Source organism: Diadema antillarum, unplaced genomic scaffold (genome assembly GCF_040938485.1).
Source record: "Diadema antillarum isolate AM-2024a unplaced genomic scaffold, OU_Dant_1.0 seq00001366_RagTag, whole genome shotgun sequence".
Taxonomy (NCBI): Eukaryota; Metazoa; Echinodermata; class Echinoidea; order Diadematoida; family Diadematidae; genus Diadema; species Diadema antillarum.
Window position 1 is genome coordinate 166,332 of NW_027272128.1, and position 20,490 is coordinate 186,821.

General features: G+C 39.1%; 1 protein-coding gene across 1 annotated transcript; it reads left to right on the forward strand.

Annotated features, from left to right (window-relative positions):
- Window positions 1–440: 440 nt before the first annotated feature.
- LOC139708683 (histamine N-methyltransferase-like) lies at window positions 441–16,727 on the forward strand. Its single transcript, XM_071620617.1, has 4 exons — window positions 441–523; window positions 12,054–12,300; window positions 13,546–13,878; window positions 16,366–16,727. Exons 2-4 carry the CDS (start codon window positions 12,099–12,101, stop codon window positions 16,725–16,727), a joined length of 897 nt encoding a protein of 298 aa, XP_071476718.1. The 5' UTR covers window positions 441–523; window positions 12,054–12,098.
- The last annotated feature ends 3,763 nt before the right edge of the window (window positions 16,728–20,490 follow it).

The following is a 20,490-nucleotide window of genomic DNA, read 5'->3' on the forward strand; positions in this document are numbered from 1 at the left end:
TTCATAAATAACTATAAAAAACGAAGAAATCCCTTGTTCTAAACCATGGAGATACTCATTCTTCGGTTCCCCACCGATAGATGGCGCAATTCTCGGGATATCTGCTGACTGGGTAAGCACTATCTGGGCACCCGTCCCGCTTCATCATGAATATTCATCATCTACATGTATTCGTAATACCGTGAAAATACATAATTTTTTCATTTCCCGGCAGCGTTTTTACATTTCTCAGCAAAACTGAACATTTTTTCATCTCCAGGCGAGACGTTTTAACATTCCCCGTTGATGCAATTTTTCGAGATTTTTACATTTCCCGGCCATATGTTTTGCACGTATCCAGTGTTCCGCCATTTACTAGTACAGTATCTTACTGCCTTATGAATATTAATTATGAAGCGGGACGGGTGCCCAAATAGTGCTTACCGTTAGTATAAGGCTAGGCGCAGGCGCAAGGCAGCAGCTGCAGGACGACCTTGCTCTTGAAAACCACTTCCCTGGGAGAATCCAGCATTAGCAACACCGGGTGAGAATAATTAAATACGTTGTACTGTACAGTGTAATGTAGCAATAGTATTCAATTAAGTGATGGAGGTATTTTTTTCAGTATCATGTTAGCATGTCGCTGTAAGCAAGGAGGTACCTCCTTGGTGTAAGCCAACATAATGTCGCTGTTAACAAGTCTGGTAAGCGCGAAGATGAAGGAACGAATGAATACAGCACAGTGCAGTACGCGGTGTCTCTCCTCCTGGCTCCCTGCAGCATAGCAGCATAGCAGGGCCTTGACCGAAAGATCGGTCTGTATCTGTCCGTCGGGGAATGTTCCGCGGAGACTGCGTCTGGCTTCACGGATCCCCTCCGTATACAGACCGAAGTCAATGATGCCAGCTCCTGTGTGGCAGTAGCGCACAGATCAAACGTTACGATAAACCAAATTTCAGACAGCTTTTTTATATTCAAACAAGTTTGACATGACATGACACATTATGCAGCAATATTTGGGGTTAATTTCTCACATTTTGCAACCGAAATACTCGCATTAACGCGGTTATAATGCAGAGATTTTATCCATATCGCAACATCGCCGTTCGCTAGCTGTAGGTCGCCATTTTGAATCTGTTAACCAATCACATGCGAGGTACTTTATTAAGTAAAAAAAACACGTAGAAACTACCTCGCATGTGATTGGCTAATAGGTTCATACTGTATGTTTCTGCAGTTTGAACGTGACGACGCGACGGGCTGGTTGATGTGTGTTTTGCGTTGAAAATTCGACCGAAATATTGGATTATTCATTAATCTGGTGAGTGTAGTCTATTCTTGAATAGTTGATTTAACTATTCAAGCTTAAATTTGCCGACCTAGGGCCGTGAATTAGACGCAATCGAGAAGGGTGAGGTACCTCACCCAATTTTCCATAGAGACAGTGGTTAAGAACATCCACACAGCAATGGGTACTACAACCTTCCGTCTGTCTACGGAGGACGGCGTTAATGGCAAAATACAGAAGAGTCCTCCGGACAGACGGATCTTTCTGTCTAAGCAGGGCCCTAACCCTAGGGAGGTGGGTAGACAGAAAGATCCGTCTGTCCGGAGGACTCTTTTATATTTTGCTATTAACGCTGTCCTCAGGGGATCCGTGAAGCCAGACGCAGTCTCCGCGGAACATTCCCCGACGGACAGATACAGACCACTGAACTCAAACACTACATAGTGTTTGAGTTCAGTGATACAGACCGATCTTTCGACTTTCGGTCAAGGAGGTATGGTAGGTAGAGTGTCTCTCGCTCCCACCTCCCTGATAGCAGTGATGCCTTGAATTGACTGAACCACAAAGCAGGGAGATGCACACGGATTGTGAATTGTGTCACCGTGCACCTCTCACAACTCTTGACTCTGGACTGACTCGAGCTCGATCGAGAAAATACAATGTGTATAGGTGCAAGTGAAAATGGAACTTGATTCTAGACCCCTCCTTCCTTTTTTTTTTCTCCTTTGAATTCACATACTGGTATGGTAGGTGTTCAACCCACCGACCGGGTCCATAACGACCGACCGCGCATTATAATGGCATTGCGCGTACAGAAAGAAAATGTACGCATGGGACTACGCGCAACGGTGTTCAATTCTTCACTGGGCTACGCTACCGAGTAAAATGTGGCGAAAACAACTAAGTATTCCCTCTAAATTACCGAAATTTAGCAAAATCGAATAAGGTTTATCGTGTAACTACATATAACTAGGCCTACCTTTGCTGACTCGTTAAGTTAGATGTAGAGTATCCTTCCGTACTAAATTTGACGATTTTGACCGCAAAATTGTCACCGCTGCTTGTACGATCGTGCACACACGTTACACATGTATACACATGACATAAACATTTTGTCGCCCGCGCGCTACGACCGTACGAGTTGATGCAGAAACGAGAAATGAATGTGAAAAAACAAACCGACTCATCTAATTTATTTCAATTACGATGAAAAGTTTCCTAATGAAAATCAAGTCAAATTCATCAAACAGTCCTTCAAAAGTAATATCGAAGGATTCAAAATATATTCAAATATTATTGGGGAAAAAAATGACGGCTAGAAAAAAACAGCGGCCTGTCGAAAAAACGCATTTAAGTGCCCTTTATACGTATTATCAGGGTGGTCGGCTGAAATGAGCAGGGCAACTGAGTGCGGAAAAAATGACACCCCACGCGTTCGAAGCCACCATCTAAGAGCGCGTACCTCGGATCGCATTTTCAGTGCGTGCTTGTGAATCCGGAGTATTTTCTCCACATGTGAGTAAAATTTCAGGCAAATTGTGAGATTTTTCACGTTTCTATTGATAGAAAAACGTTAGGTGTCCGGTATTATGAACACCCAACCATACTTACTCTAACTTAGTCCTAATTTGGGTGGTATGTCTATAATATAGATCTAACGTTAGGCAGAGCAGAATCTATGTCATTACACAGAGCTGCAGTGTAAGACTACTCGAACTGAGTGGAAGTGGAGGAGGGTAGATTCAGGGAGGTGGGAAGATTGTTGACCGAAAGATCGGTCTGTAGCTGTCCGTCGGGGAATGTTCCGCGGAGACTGCGTCTGGCTTCACAGATCCCCTTCGTCTACGGAGGACAGCGTTAGTGGCAAAATATAAAAGAATCCTCCGGACAGACGGATCTTTCTGTCTAGGAAGATTGATGCTATATGTAGGCCTACAGGGCAAGGGGGGGGGGGGGGGGGGGGAGCCTGCAGTCCTCCCCCCCCCCCCCCCCACTTATTTAGTAATACATAGGTCATAGGTTCTAACCACTTGCTCCCCCCCCCCCCCCCCCCCCCTTCACATTCTTTATCCGGGGGAAAAAAACAAAACAATGTTTGGTTTATGCCAATTGGAAGATGTACCAGAGAGGCTTTTTTTTTTTTTCGCCAGCCAGTGCAGTGAAACCTGGAAGTGGTGGTGGATGAAGTGCGGCGAAGGCCTTTTTTTTTTTTTTTTTTTTTGCTTGTTATCTGATTAAACCCAGGGGTGGCACCAGAAATATTAAACTAGATCCCCCCTCCCCACGGCTGTGACGTAGGCCCTACAATTACCGGTGCCCAATTATCTACTAGCACTAGATCTAGACGCCTATGTGTTGTAGAAAGAATGACAAGTTTGTAGCATTAAAGACAGCCAATCCCTTTTGCATGCAAATTTTTGAAAAATTGGTGAGAACACTTAGGTATTGAAGAAAACACTATTTTAAAACCTTCTGTAAATTTTGAACTCAAGAGGGTCTTTATTTGTTTAGTTAAATTGACCATTAAGATTTGAATAATTTTTTCGTACTACGAAAAAATTACAAATCTAAATACTAGTCTAGTTTTACAGACCTGTGTGATGCACTTAGTTGTACATGTAGCTCATGAAAGTGGTGTGTTGTTATTCGCCATTGATAACAAAGTAAGAGAAGCTAGTGAATTCTTCTTTTCTGACAGCTTTAACATGCATATCTGTTGTTCGAAGTATAAGTATCATATTACAACCACAGGAGGATTAATGTATGCAGCTGTGCCTAGTACACAGAATACATTACGGTGAGCATTTGGTGCATTATTTGAATTTTAACAGCTAACAGCCTTCAAATATCACAGAAATGTTATAGATTTACAATAGTATTGTCATTCTGGTGGAATATATCATGTTCTTTGCTATTTGGGAAGGAATGCGAAAGGGAAGGGCCATCTTTAAAGGGATGGTACAGTATTGGTAGAGATGAAAATTAGGCTTTGACTTTTTTGTGAGATACCAAGAAGCACAAGATAGTACAGAGCATACCATTTAAAGAGGAATTCAAAGTTTATTTGATGAAAATCGGGTTTGGAATAGCTGAAACATCCAAAAACAAAGTAAAACAAAATATTGTAATAAAGTGTGGGTCCCACACTCTATTAAAATCACTCTGTTTCGAATATCTTAGCAATTTCAAAATCAATTTTCATCAATATACGTTGAAATCCTCATGGAAGTACATGCTCTTTCATATTTCATAAAAGGTTTCTCACTATCTCGTTGAACCAAAAAATGATAAAAACCTGAAGTTAAGTCTCAACCAAAACTATACGATCCCTTTAAGATGATGATGAATGTGTTTGTCAATGTATACTATAAGTTTGTACTAGGTGTTTCAAAAAACATTTCCCACTTTTGATTCTTAATAATTCATAAACTATATATCAGATAACACTGTCACTGATATGAGTAATAACTGAATAGTGTACAATTTGGTTGGAGGTGGTTTGAATATGAAAACATAAATCAGTTTCATGAAATCCATGATTAATTTCACATTTAGGTTCCAGATTTTGCTCTATTTTCAACCCTCTGTACAAAATTTCACTTTGCACAGGGGTCAATGGGTGTGTATGGGAGTGTGTGGTTAACACCCTGACTATGGTCCTAAACAATGGTTAGGGTTTGAATGCTTCATCATTTATTCATGAGAAATTCCACTATCATAACTAGTCTTTATTCAACCTCTGGCAGTATCTGTGTAAAGTCAAACGCCTGCCGATACTGTCGTTGGGTCTCGACAGTGCTCTCCCTACTTCTGAAAAACGAAATTACAATGAATACCTTCTGTTCTATCGTTAAACATGGTGACAGGAAGCAAAGAAAATCAATTAGAGTATACACTTGTGTAAATGGAGCCTTAAATAAATCTACTGTGAAACATATCGCCCCAATGATAAATGCTGCTGAACTCTTAACCAAAAATGGTTTCTTTTTATCAAAAAGCGAAAAATTTATCAGACTATCTAATTAGTAGACAGTTGTATTAAAATGAGGAACTTTAGATCATTTATGCTTATTTATATCCCAAATTTAGTGATATGTGAAGCAAAAATTGAAAATGATTGCCAGCTGGAACGGAATGTGGTGTTTGCAAGCACATGGAAACGTGTGCTTCCTTTTTCCATGTGCATGCAGTTTACCCTTTACCGTGCATGAATCCAGACTAGCAGTGCCCAGGGCAATCCACATGAATTATTGATTAAGCATTCATGTGCCTGGGAGCACGAGACTGACGCCTAGTCAACAGGTGGTTCAGGCATGTCTATTGTTCAGGGCCATTGTCAGCACACACTCACATACACATCATTGGTTCCTGTGCAAAGTTCATTTTTGTACAGAGGGTTAAAATTTGACCAAAATCTGAAACCTTACTTCAAAATCAATCTTAGATTTAATGAAACTGATTTATGCTTTCACATTCAAATTACCTTCAACCAAATTGTACACTATTCAGCTATTATTTATATCAATGACAGTTTTATCGGATGAATAGTTTTTGAGCTATTAATGATCAAAAGTGGGAAATGTTTTTTGAAACACCTAGTATGGTATGGTATCAGGGTATATGATGATGTAGTACGCATGGGGCCTACATACCAGATAGACCAGTTTCTAGTTGGTTGCATGGTCAAACTGGTTCTTGCATGTATTTTACGTATATTTTCCTCGAACATGACTTTCATGAGTGAAGTGTGATCAGTGCATTCACATAGATCTGAAGTTGAATCCCCAGATAAACTCCCATAGCAACAAACTAGTCAGGTACTGAATGCAGGGGCGGATCCAGGAAATCGGTAAAAGGGGGGGGGGCACAAACAATATTTCTGGTGCTACTTCCAGGTTTTATCTCATTTTTTTACTTTTTATTTCTTTTGTTTTAACAACAAATAAAGAGGGGGCGCGCTCGGTGTGCCCCCCTCTGGATCCACCACTGGAAGGCACACTGTATATAATGCTTTAGTGGTGGATACGAATTAAATTAAATCACATCAAGTGCCTGTAGTCCTATAGACAAGATGTTTTTACTTACCCACCATGTCCCTCGTTTGACCCAGGAGCATCAATGGGTGGTTGGCAATGAATGCTAGGGTTATATTTTGGCAGGGCCCTCTGGTAGAGCAGTTGTATACTTAAGTGTATGAAGAGGCCACCCTGGATAATGAAGACCATTATGAAACTTGGCCAACCCCCCCCCCCCCCCCAAAAAAAAAAAAAAAAAACAAAACAAAAACAAAACAAAACAAAACAAAACACCCAAACAAACAAACAAACAAACAAACAAACAAAACAAAATCAGAAATGGCCAAGAACTGAAGGAGACAGAATTTGCTATTTTTGTCTCTCTAGTGTCATGAAGTTGCCAGTATGATAATCATGGCTGCATATGTATGTGGTCCTACGTTTGCATGCTGCTGTTTGTGATGTTACATGCAGAGAATGATAGGTAAAGAAAATGTAAAGAGAATTCCACAAAATTCCATTTTTGTTTTAAGTACACATTCCCTCGACTTGTTACTGATGAATGTTAAGGGTAATATTATTCCCCCTTCATTTTGAAAGATGCAAGTCAAGTGCTCTTTTATAATTGTGAGGAAAAAGAACATTAAAATGTTGAATTTTCCTAATATTTTCTTTATATCCTTCGATGCATGTGACATCACAAACTGTAGCAGCATTCTCATCCAATGGTGGCAGCACTGAAACTGTAAGAATTCACAACTTTTGAATGAATTGTCAGATTTTCCTCAAACTTTCACTGATGTGTTCTTTTAATATTGCTGCCTTACCTCCATCCTCTTATGAATATTGAAAGTACACATAGATAGGTTCTGTTACTGCGCCACGTCCAGGATCCCCTCCATTTTTCCATCTGTGTGGAGTAAAGATTTTAGTGTGGGCATCTTTAGGCTGTCACTTAGGTCCATTTCATGAAGTCATCTTGTAAAAGTCTTTACATAAATCTCAGAATGGCTGAAGTTGCTCATATGTAGCTATGTGAGACTTTCAAAGAAAAGTTAAAATTCATTTCATGATGTCTCTCATAAGTGTGTCTTATGAGTGGAAAGTCTCTCATAAGACCTATGAAATGTACCCCTGGTTAAGTAATTGTCCCCGCCGAACGAGTTCGAGCAGGGGACTATGAAACGGGCTCCGTACGTGTGTGTGTCCGTGTGTCCGTCCGTCCGTCCGTGCGTCCGTGTGTGCGTCCGTGTGTGATCAAAATCTTCAATTTGCTACTTCTCTGTCATTTATGAGCCAATTTTGATTCTGTTTGCTTTATATGATAGCACTACATGGGAGCTTTGAAACTTCTTCACAGAATTTCAGTTGTGACCTTTGACCTTGACCTTTGACCTATATTTTACATTTTGCTACAAAATGCTACTCCTTCGCCATTTCTAACCCGATTTCAATTCTGTTTGTTTTATGTGATGGCACTAGGTGAGGGCTTCAAAACTTCTACACAGAATTTTGACCTTTGACTTCTTTGACCTTTGACCTTGATTTTTTACCTATATTGTACATTTTGCTACAAAATGCTACTCCTTCGCCATTTCTAACCCGATTTCGATTCTGTTTGCTTTATGTGATGGCACTAGGTGAGGGCTTCAAAACTTCTACACAGAATTTTGACCTTTGACTTCTTTGACCTTTGACCTTGATTTTTGACCTATATTGTACATTGGCTACAATATGCTACTCCTTTGCCATTTCTAACCCGATTTCGATTCCGTTTGCTTTATGTGATGGCACTAGGTGACGGCTTCAAAACTTCTACACAGAATTTTGACCTTTGACCATTGACCTTCATTTTTGACCTATATTGTACTTTGGTTACAAAATGCTACTCCTTCGCCATTTCTAACCCGATTTCGATTCCGTTTGCTTTATGTGATGGCACTAGGTGAGGGCTTCAAAACTTCTACACAGAATTTTGACCTTTGACTTCTTTGACCTTTGACCTTGATTTTTACCTATATTGTACATTGGCTACAAAATGCTGCTCCTTTGCCATTTCTAACCCGATTTTGATTCTCTTTGCTTTATGTGATGGCACTAGGTGAGGGCTTCAAAACTTCTTCACAGAATTTTGACCTTTGACTTCTTTGACCTTTGACCTTGATTGTTGACCTGTATTGCACATTTTGCTACAAAATGCTACTTCCGGCGGGGACATATATTACGCACCGCGTAATTTCTACTTTTCCTTGTTACTCCTTGAAATTGCCACCCATACACTCCACTTTGTCAACGTAGTGTTTATGCATAATATTTTCATACTTTTTGAATGATCCTGTCACCCTGAATTACCTATTCGGGCATGCAATCTCTCAAACAACGACACTTCTCTTTACAAATTTAGTAAAGACCCAGATTCTGTGATAAAACTTTGTACTCTGACATTCAGTTGCTGGAAACAGAATTTCTGTGCAGGTAGTGTATGCTAAGCAGCATGCCACTTTTAACACCAAGAGCGTTCATCTCATTTCCTCTTTCCCAATGATTTCAAGAACCCTTTCTAGCGTTTCTACCTCAGCTTCCTGCCCCACCCGAAGAGCGCATTCAGTGCACATTTGTGCTCCACAAAAAGTGCAACTTATATAAACTCCTAAAAAAAAGTTCTGCAATTCAAGTTTGAGGGGTAATTTATCTCTAGTTGATTCATCATCTTACGTGAATTGGTATCATTAGAAAGCTTGATTATTCCTCTTTACAAGGCTGTGTCACTTGTGATGCTAATGCAATCATGGAATGCACCGTCTCTCTTAATATGTAGCAAGGTCAAAAATGAAGTGTTGCAAAATTTGCTGTTTTCAATAGTGAATTCATCCAAACTTCAGTGATAAAAGAATGAAGACACAGACAATCCTTTCTGTCACTGTCTCCTCTCCATTTATTGAGGAATGGTTACGGCGCAAATACGGAAGTGCCATTGCCGTTTTTTTTGCAGCTTTGCGAGCATGCAAGTTGGTTGCGTGGAGCCGGATCCTGATTGTCTGATCAGACAATCTTCTGGCAAATCGCCTTGCAAACCTGTCTCGGAGATTTCTTGCGGATAGCCTCCGGTTCCTTAATGCAGAGAGTGTGATATACCAATATACCAATCTTCTTGCGGGTATGTCTTTTTGAGACGCTTACTCCTCGCTTTGTCTTTAACTCCCCCAGTTTCACTTGAAATTTCACCCGCAATCTTGATATGGTGCTTGCGCTCACCCCAAACCGGGCCGCAACATCCTTCTGGGGTACACCTGCTTGGAGTTGTCCAATTGCTTGGGCCTTTATGAGATTCAATAAGCGTGGCATCTCACAAACAACCGCTCAGTAAACTTCAGCTCTGGCACACATTTATGCAAGACATGCACAGTCATCTGGGCACTTTTCAAAACACACTGCATCTTCACAAGACACTTCGGTGTTAAAACAATGCATTTTGCAACATTTCAATGCAGACTTTGCCCTATATTCAAGAGTACTGCACATTCCATGATTACACAATCACAGCAGATGGCACATCATTGTAAAGAGGAATAATCAAGCTTTCTAGTGATACCACATTCACGTATGATGATGAAGCAACAAGATATATTACCTCTCAAACTTGAATTGCAGAACTTTTTTTTTGAGGAGTTTATATACATGTACGTATATTATATATATATATATATATATATATATATATATATATATATATATATATGTATATATAAGATAATTGGATCCAGACAGTGTTCCAGATCACTTCTAAAATTTGATAATGTATTCCTCTTGCCATTATCAACTTTTGCAGTGAATTTCATCCAAATCTATTTTCAACTTTTCTAGTTATTTTGCAAACAGACAAACAAGCAAACCAATGCCAGCAAACGCATGACCTCCTTGGCAGAGGTAATACATGTAGAAAGTGTGAGAGAATAACCATCAGTATTACATGATGGGAGATTTGTTATGGGTGGAAATGAAATATTTAATCTGAAAATTTTCTTGAGATTTGAATTGTGCAGGAACTAGGGTATAGTGCATATCATAAAGCTTTAAAATCTGTGGTGATTTTCGTGTGTTTGCATGTCACCCTGTGTACGTGATAGTCCATAGCAGTTTTTGAATGCATGTATGTGCACTTTAGTGCATTCTCATGCCATAAAGTATCATTTCATGTACGTGGAATGCGCACCCACTGTATTAAAGTTTTGAATCTCTACCATAAAGAATACATACATCATTGGGGGGGGGGGGGGGGGGGGGGTCAACAGCAGTCAGTAGAGTTTGATAAGGTATCTAGATAAATTTGTCAGATTAGGAACAGACTGATGTCTAATTTCTATCCCTTCAGTAGCATGCACTGTTCCAGGTGGAACAGTGCTGTGTAAATATGTAAGGTAAACATTGCCAGGGTAAATATTCAGATAGTTGGTATTGTCAGAGTAGTCATGGGGGGGGGGGGGGGGAATCTTTCACCTATTTTCCCAGGGTAAACAAAACCTGTCATTGTTCTATCCAGAACTCAAAATGTCTTGTGGTTTTGTCATTATGTAACATTATCACAGACAGGATACGAGTTTTACATTCGTGTCTAGTGGCCTGGCTGGAAACCAGGCTAGGTCACACTATTAAACACAGTGGTAGTGAGCTTAGCTAGTGCCGTGTAGACTGTTAATTATCTTTTGCTTCTATACCTATGTGCAGTTTCTTTTCTTTGGTGTACCAATCTGAGCACCAATAGACCAATATTATTGTGGTTGGACTACTAAGGGAGAGATTTTCCCACAAATAAAATAATCTAGCTTGTGCTCACTCTTGCACGATATCAAAGTATGATGTGATCAGTGTAGACCAAAACTAGGACGTGTGAATTGTCGAATACAAGAGTGAGCCATATAGCTTTTTTTTTTCTTTTGCTTTTTCAGCATTTGCATTATCTAGAATGCACCATACTGTGTACTCTGACCAGATTATATTTGTTAGGAGGTCTGGAGCTCAGACTAGTCATTGTATTTGTGGGTTAATGTCATTATCTCACATACATGAACAGTGCGGAATCCCAGTAGAGCATGACTTGTATGTATGAGCCAAGCCTTGGCGTCCAAGTTGTGATTATTATTATAGTTACATCTAACCTTGTGAAGAGCTACCACTGCCAGGATAGGTGAATTCCTAAGTAAGATATCTCATCCACCTCCAGAAGGAATTTAAAAGGTGGGGAAAGAGCCAGTTTTGAATGTGTCGGCCGGTAAGTGTGAATTTTCCTGCTGTTGGCTAGCCGAGAATAACAAACATGAGAAGAGATTTTGGCTATCCTGGGTTTTAGGGGTCTAAATTATTTTGGGCTTCTGACTTCTGCACAGGCATAGATACGGACTATGGAAAGCCAAATAGGGTTAGGGTTAGGTTTAGGGTTACCCGGTATAGGGTTAGGGTTAGGGTGAAACCATTTTGGCTTTCCATAGTCCGTATCTATGCCTGTGCTGAAGTTAGAAGCCCAAAATAATTTAGACCCCTAAAACCCAGGATAGCCGAGATTTTGATTGAGGCCTGTTGTATAGAATCAAAGTCTAGTGTTTATGGGATGAAAGTTTGGGTCACAAAGAGTTTACCTGTTAAATGCTCCTTTGATTTTGACATTGGTGAGTTTATATTTATTCACAGCTCAATTATGTTTGAAGTACTGCTGTAAACACAATGTATCCAGTCTCCCACAGTTGGATATGTTGCTTGTCTATTCCATATTGCAGAATTAAAGGACCAGTCAGACTACGAGTAAAAAACCAACCACCAAGATGTCGGTAGTGCCCTATATCTTAGATGACCTGGACTACTACACAGAGGCCTACCAAACCTTCACTCGCTGCTCTGCTGAGACAGGTGCCATCGCAGACTGGATCGACACGTCTTTTCAGGACACTGTCGTCAAGAAACTTGCTTCCAGGGTGCAGACAAAAGATAGTGCTCTAAAGGTGTTGGGCATTGGTAGTGGTGCAGGTAATTTTTTTAGCATTGTTTTTCACTGGTTGATGAGTTGTAAACCCCTCCCCCCCCCCCCCCAACAAAAAAAGAAATAAAAAATAGAAAATAATAGCAAAAATTAATTTAAAAAAGAAAGAATAATATATAAACAAAAAAATGAATCTGTTCCATAGCAAAAAGAGACCCAGTAAGAAAAGCAGTCGTGAAGAAGGTCATTGAGAGCTTTAAATTTCAAGAATCTAAATGAAAAGAGAGACCATTTTAAACAGTGATGTCATATGATGTTGTCAGTAGCAAGTAGTGAAATACATCTTCTGGTTGGAATAAAATGACAATACTTATATTACTACATGCTCCATGATACCAATGTAAGTAGTTGGATTGGTTAGTCTTTTGCATGATACATGTAGTATGTCCCTGGTCACAATGTCATATCTGCCAACTGTTCCCATTTAATTGGAACATGTTTTGTTTTTTAGGAAAGGCAAAGCTTCATTCAAACTTGTGCTCCTATTTTTGGTCAACATGGTGTACTAAAAGTGATTTGTGGGGAGACGGGTGAAAATTCCTATTTTTTATACAACTTTATCCCAGTTCCTACTGAGTTTTACAGCCGACAGGTGTGCAAAGTGTGTCTGAAAGTTTGATGAGAGTTGCTGAGAAATTGTACTTACACTTGTAGTAGGATCGATATCGAGTCAGTTACTTGCATAATGGCAGTAAACACAATTTACTGACAGTAATCATATCACCACACACACCTCCTAAGAAGCCTGTGTAACATTGCACAGAATATCTTGGCAGGTGATCTACATGCTGGCAGTCACACTCATACAGTCTTCATTTTGTTATCACTTGTCTTATGGTAGGAAGAATAGAAAAGAACAAGCAAATTTATCTATGGAAAAGGAAGAAGATCACTTACTGCAGTGATAGCACATTAAAACTATCAACAAACAAACTATGAAACAAGAATAGATTTTTTAATGAATTTTATAAGGGGTCATATTTTATGAAAGTAAAATGCACACAAATTTTTGGTCTACACAATCAAGTACATGTACATTGCATGATGTTATTCTCATAATTTTGTAATGGTCAGCAGTTTGCAAAATTTTCATGCTGCAAATCTATGTAGTTTTACTGTAGTACATTGCATAGAGGTTTTTTTTTTTTTTTTGTTCTATTGATGAATATGAGGAAATTGTAATGTGATAGTGATTGAGGAAATATCATGTGATTGCTTTGTTGTTGTATTAGGAAATATCGACTGTGCCTTGATGGAAAAGCTCCTCCCGAGCTTCCCAAAGATTGATAACACCATCATTGAGCCGGCAGCTGCCCAAACTGACCTGTTCAAGAAGCTTATCGCTAGCAAGGGAGACGCTCTGTCCGGAGTGACCTTTGAGTGGAAGCAGGAAACATCCGACGCATACCTGGATAGCCTCTTTGAGACCCAGGCTCCGCCCACCAAATACCATCTGATCCACGCCGTCCATGTACTCTATTATGCTACCAACCTGGAAGAGACACTCAAAAGATTGTATGACCTCTTGGAAGATGGTGGAATCCTTTTTATAATCACTCTCTCAGGCAAGTACTACCTCTGAAATTTGATTTTGCTTGCTCAGTATGAGCAGTTTTCTCACATGCAGGGTGTGACATAAGTATTTGCCTGGGGCAAGTGAAAATCAAAGTCAGGCAAGTGAAAATTTTTTTTTTGCTTGAATTGGGCTAGCAAAAAGTTTTGAAGCCCCTTTTTTTTCCGCTCATTCCCCTCTACAAGCCCATGCAGTCAACCATTTAACAACACGTGAAAATATCTGGAGCTAACAGGCATTAGTGCTGTTATGATAAGGAAAGTGTCTAAATCGCGAAAATAATGTCTCACGAAAATGTCCATGACCTCATTTGAAAAAAAAAGCAAAACAAAACAAAAACAGCATGTACAAAATTCTAGTGTCTTTAAGCCTGTGAATATAGGTTTGCTGTGTATTCAGTGGATTGTGTCTTATTAAGGCCATGAGACTAACAAGCAGTCATTTTCTTACACATTTGGACTTTTGTTTCTGGGCAAGTAAAATTCATGTTCAGGCAAGTGGTTGCAACAATATGAAAATCTCCTAGCCCGACCAGGCAAGAGGTTAAAAAAGTTATGTAGCACCTGCACATGTCAATGAAAGTTAAGTATCCAAATGAATGTATGTATAAATGGACAAAGCGGTGCCTGTCATTTCAACGCTCAACACATATGTGGTTGTGGCAAACTTTGGGTGCGTTCGAGCGCTCTAAAGCGAACCAAAGCGAACTGAACCAAAGAGTACCATATCAAACTGTGCCAGATTTGAAGCGTTCAAGTGCTCTGTCGAGAAAGGGTACCTCACGAGTATTTTTAGAAAAGGTCATGCATTTTTGTAGCAAGAATGTCATCCACCTGGCGCTTGAACTACTTGCTGCTGTCCCAAACAAAGAGAATGATGTCTTTACATTGTGACGTGTGCGCGTGATACGCACATGCTTTACAGCGAACTTTTGGTATGCTTTTGGTGCGCTTTTGGAGCACATGGGGAAGTGGTCCACTTTTGGCTTGGTACAGTACGGTATGGTACACTTTAGGAGCGTTCGAGCGCTCCTCTGGCGCGTTTACGGTACGGAACAGTTCGCTTTAGGAGAGCGCTCGAATGCCCCCTATCAAACACATCCTTTCAGTTTTATTGCCAATCATGTGAAACTGTCATCTCACATTGTCCAGATGTAGCACAGACCTATTGGGAGTACCATGTGATATGGCGGAGGCCTACCAGTCACTATGGTGAATTCTTTAGTTTGCCTTTTGATCTGTGTCTTTTTTTCCCCCAATTTTAATATTGATCTGCAGAAGTTTTGGACCCTACAACTGGTTTTGATAGGAAAAAAAAATTGAAAACACTAAAAAGATTGTCATAGGGAATGTATTGTAGAATTTGTACTTTGATCTTCTATTTCGCTAAACAGTGATATCAAGTCGGTCAATAACCTTGATGGAAAGTCATTGGGATGATTTTGTCCAATGAACCTGCACAGAAATAATCATCAGAGTTCCTCTAACATGAATTCATAGCAAAAACAAAGATTATATATTTTTTTTTCTTTCGTAAAGTTCTGTTTGTTTATAAAAGTGTGTGATATGTCTTATTGTGTATGTTATATATATAATCGTATCAGATATTGCTCAATGTATTGATTTGTGTAATCACAATATTTCCTCTCTCATTTTTATCATACGTGTAAATATTTTATGTTGCAACTGTTTGAAGGTTTGAATTTATCTGTACATAGTATATGTGATGTTATGTGCAATTTAGCCCCTGGGCTACAATGGGTGATTTCAAGTTAGATGCTAGTGCTAGTGCTAGACTAACACTAGCCCCTAGGGATTATCATTTTTGTCATTTCAAGTTCGGTGCTGGTGTGAGCGTTGCTGTACGAAATCCACATTCACGTCCATATTCGTTTTATGTGCAAAGACTATGCTAATGCATTGCTCGCCCACGTAAACATTAACGATCACTCTAGACATGGCTACATAAATCTGAGCCTGGGAGCAAAATTAAGATAGTTGAATTTAGGGAAATGGATGAAGTTTGTGGCATTTTAATCTATCTTCCTCATTATGTGTCTAAAACTAAGCATTCATGGCTGCATCTTTTAATAGTTGACTGTAATCACGTGCATCACTTTTTCGGCGCGCAATTCCCGTGGAGCTCGCGTGCTGTGATTCCAACACCTAGTGCTGGTGATCAATAATTTTGATATTGCCTCATTAATCAGACCATTGGTGTTGGAGCTTGATTTATCGCTGTTATTTGGGGGCTAGCACTAGCACTAGCACTAACACCGAACTTGAAATCACCCAGTTTATGATATGAATAGATACACCTTTCTATATATATCTCTTATATATATGTATACACATGTATATCCTTTACATCGATACCTTTGTTTTATTTCTATAATGCAATGACAAAACATTTCTTGTATTTCTCTCACATGTGCGCGCACATACACACACACACACACACACACACACACCTCTCACAGGTAAATCAACAATCAACAAAATCCACATTAAAATGAACGAGATCTGCAAGGACGTCCGTCCACTCCTGAGGACAGACGATCAGATCAAGTCGGCGCTGGACTCTGTGAAGCTCCCTTTCCAATCCGAGATGGTCATGCGCTACATCCAGGGCACCGCCATCTTTGAACCAGGCTCCCTTGAGGGCAAGCATCTCCTGGACTTCTTGACGCACTCCAAGGACTTCCGGGAGACTGCCCCAGACGATCTATGTAAGGGTATATTAGACTACCTCAAGATGCCAGAGTGCTCTGAGGAAAGAGATGGCAAAGTGTGGGTGTATAGACACTGGGTTCACCTTACAGTAGATAAGTTGAATTCATGAATTATGTTTTTTTAAATAGCTAGGGCATTTATTTCTGAATTACTCATATGAGTATGATGTGATAATCAAATTTTCATACTCACCACTGTGCCCTCAGTTATTCATTCTTTCTTCTTCTGTTCTCCATACATAATCTGATAGATATTGATTCAAACTAGTTACTGCCAAGTCAAGCATACCCAAGTACATTCCATGCAGTTTGCTCGGGTTTCTGGTTGCACCTTACAGGTTAGTTAGCCTTTAGCCAAGGCTTGGTGCTGTTTTACCCAAATGCACATAAAGCCATACACCAACACTGAACAGCACCACAATGAGTACCGAAATGTGTTGTCATAGCCATTTGTTGACATGGAAATTGATTCTAACCAACCTCACCTGGCCCAAATATCTGTGAACGCTATTGTTGCTAACCACGCTCACACCTGGTTCCAACCCAAGCTATAGCAAAAGATTGCGATATCATCACTTCAGTACTCTACTGTGTTCCTGGCATGGCTTGGTCCATGGATCACAGTTCAAAATGCATGGTGCAGTAGTTGATTTCAAGGCTTTGCAGAGGTAGTTAGTGAGCAGCCCAAGGCCTTGTCCAAAGACTACCTTCAGGTACTCATTATGTATAACATTCTTGGTATGATTGTAAGGAATAGGATTTTTTCCCAAAGCACTCATTCTTGAAGTCTGCTGCAGCCAAAACCTTAGAAAGGCTGCAAAAAAAAAGGAAGTCTATACACCAGCGAGGGTCTAACGTGGATATTACTGGGAGAAAGGAATCATCTGTGTACAAGTGGCATGGTAACCCTGCACTCTGCTGAGATAATAGGGACATGCAATTCCAAGTGCTGATAAAAGTGCACTGAGCCATTATAATAAGACTGCTATTCTCAGCAATTATGCAGATATATTCTCCTTAGAACTTTGCAAAGCAAGGTGACTTTTTGTATTGTGGAAACTTTGAATAAACTTGAACTTGAAACTTATATTGGATTGAATAATTATGTTGATGGTACATCATGTATTATTTTGCAATAATTCATCATGTATTACAGTGTATTTTTATACCATCTCAGCAATTATGAAGATAATTTTTTCCCTATAACTTTGCAAAGCAAGGTGACTTATATTGGATTTGAAATGTTGATGGTACATCATGTATTATTTTTGTCGTTTGTGGTAAGATATTTTGCATCTCTGAACCATGCACAAAGTACTGTATGCAAGAATCGCTGAAAAGATGCACAAAGTACTGTATGCAAGAATCGCTGAAAAGATTCAACTGGATAAACGTTCATTTTGTCACAATCTGTTGCAAAATACCAGTTCTGACTTTTGCCTACTGGATCTGTAGGCTTCTTCAGATCGAACACCGTGAAAGGGTTGTTTTCCCACTAGCCGACGTAGCTGCTGCACACCCATTTGAGAGAGCTGGAGCAATACTCGCTTTCCTCAATATACGATCCCATTCTCTCAGATCAGCGTGCGCCAGCTACGTTGGCTAGTGGGAAGACAACTCTCTCACAGCATTTGATCGAAAGAAGCCTATAGATCCAGTAGGCAAAAGACTCATCAAGAACAGGTATTGTGCGAGTGATTGTGACAAAATGAACATTTATCCAGTGTGCAAGTATGTATGAATTTACTATGTACAGCTCTGTGTCTTTAAAAATTTTCCTGTAGGCTTATAAATACATGATTAGTGTATACATACAATTGTATATGCAGGTTCCTTTTCAAAAGGTGCTAAATCCATTTTTCACTAGACATGGCTTTTCTTTTTACAGAAATGTGCTCTTTTTTGTAGTAGTCTTATATAATGTAAATGCAGAAATTTTCGGGATGTATTAATTTTGTGCATATTTTGAGCTACCTCTTGCTAGCGCAGATTCTAAAACTGCGAAAATACTTCACAAATTTCTCTGCACAGTTTGAATGGCTTATTGCGCAGTGCGAATTCAAGAACCCACAAATATGTTTTTGAGCCACTCAGCTAAAAAATTTAATTGAGTGAAAATATTGATATTTACAGTAGTAAACTCTTGAAAGGATTGATATTCTTCTGAGAAAATTGAAAAAATTAGGCATTGATAAGTGACTTTTGCTCCAAAAGGTAATAAATCCAGCTGAATGCAATCAGAAATTTGCTTACATGCTTGACTGCACATTGATCCCAGAGTAAGGCCAGAGGGACTAGTTGTTCTGCCTCTGTAGCTTTCCATATTACCTTGATTATACAGCTGTGAAATGTGTAATTTCTATTCATTAAATTCTTTGGAGAGATGAAGGAAACTGGAGAAGAATGTGTAAAAATAAATAATCCCAGAAAAATACACAAAGTCACAGAAACTACTCACTTTATGTTTTTTACCTGAACATGCTAAAAGTTTTGTTAAAAAAGATGCTAAATTAACCATATCAATCAATCAATGAATAAATGACTAAATAACTAACTAAATATATAAATAAGTGTATAAATGAATAGATCAATAGATTCTTTAAAAATCAGAGTAGACACACATATTTTGTGTGTTTATACATTTTTCCTTACCCTATTATGGAGTACTCCTATGGGATGTTAAAGACAGCCAATCCCTTTTGCATGCAAATTTTAGAAAAATTGGCGAGAACACTTGGGTATTGAAGAAAACGCTATTTGGAAACCTCCTATCAATTTTGAACCATAGAGGGTCTTTATTAAGTTAAATTGAATAATTTTTTTTGGTATTACGACAAAATTACAAATCTACTAGTCTAGTTTTACAGATGGAGTCAATGACTTTGTATGCCGTGTATTATTGTGGCAGAAATTATCATAACAATCATGTTTGATTATTAAGTAGACCCCCCCCCCAAAAAAAAAAAAAGAAGAAGCATTTGTAAGTACAGATACATGTAGCTGCCTGTCACTAAAATAATTCAGCAAAAAAAAACATTAATTGAATTAAATTAAATATGTACTAGTATTGTCTCTATGTCAGCTGCCGACAGTCAGCATCAATACAGTGATGAATAATGACCCAGAAAAATCAAACAGAATTGATGTATGCAAAGAATTTCCCACGAAAACAAAAGCTGTTATCTAGCTAGTACTAGTAACTTTACCTCAAACTTGTTTAAACAATCAACTCTTGGCGACACAGGAAGATTCTTGCACTCTTTTTTGACTCATAGCTTTAGACTGCTGATAACAAAACCAACCTGTGTCGCTGCTTTGTTCATGCACACATATCGACACCATATATTCACGAGTACATTGTATCTGTTCTTGCCTATTCGGTCAGGTGTTGTATAATTCGGATGTTTAACTTGATATCTGTAGGCTCAATTCAAACTGATCTTATGATTACAGGGAATTTATTACACCTTCTAGAAAAGAAACTTCACTTCGAAATCAGCTGTGGATCGTATACTTTGCATGTTTAGTGAATATTATAATCTTGATAAAACTTGATGAACTTTGTTATTTGAAATCATTAGAATAGACTAAGATCACATATCAAACACAAAATGTTTGCCTATTTAGGGCATTGCCATTTTATCTCAGACAATTGTTAGATTTAAAAAAAAAAAAGTGCTGTGAGATGTTGTTAAATGGTACAAGTCCAGAAGATGTTGCAAGAAGGACTTACGTTTGTCAATTGTTCAAATACCAATCTTACCTCAGATGATCACACTGGTCAGGACTTTTTGATGTCCCTGCTAATTCGTACTTGTGCATTGAAAGCGAGGAGTTGATCCAGGTTACCATGACACGTTTACCTGTCAACCA

Excerpts from the sequence above, each read along its gene's own strand:
- LOC139708683 (XM_071620617.1), top strand. The coding sequence starts at position 12,099 with ATGTCGGTAGTGCCCTATATCTTAGATGACCTGGACTACTACACAGAG. Across the intron at positions 12,301-13,545 it reads GGGCATTGGTAGTGGTGCAG|GAAATATCGACTGTGCCTTG; the intron begins GTAATTTTTTTA and ends TTGTTGTATTAG. Across the intron at positions 13,879-16,365 it reads TTTTATAATCACTCTCTCAG|GTAAATCAACAATCAACAAA; the intron begins GCAAGTACTACC and ends CACCTCTCACAG.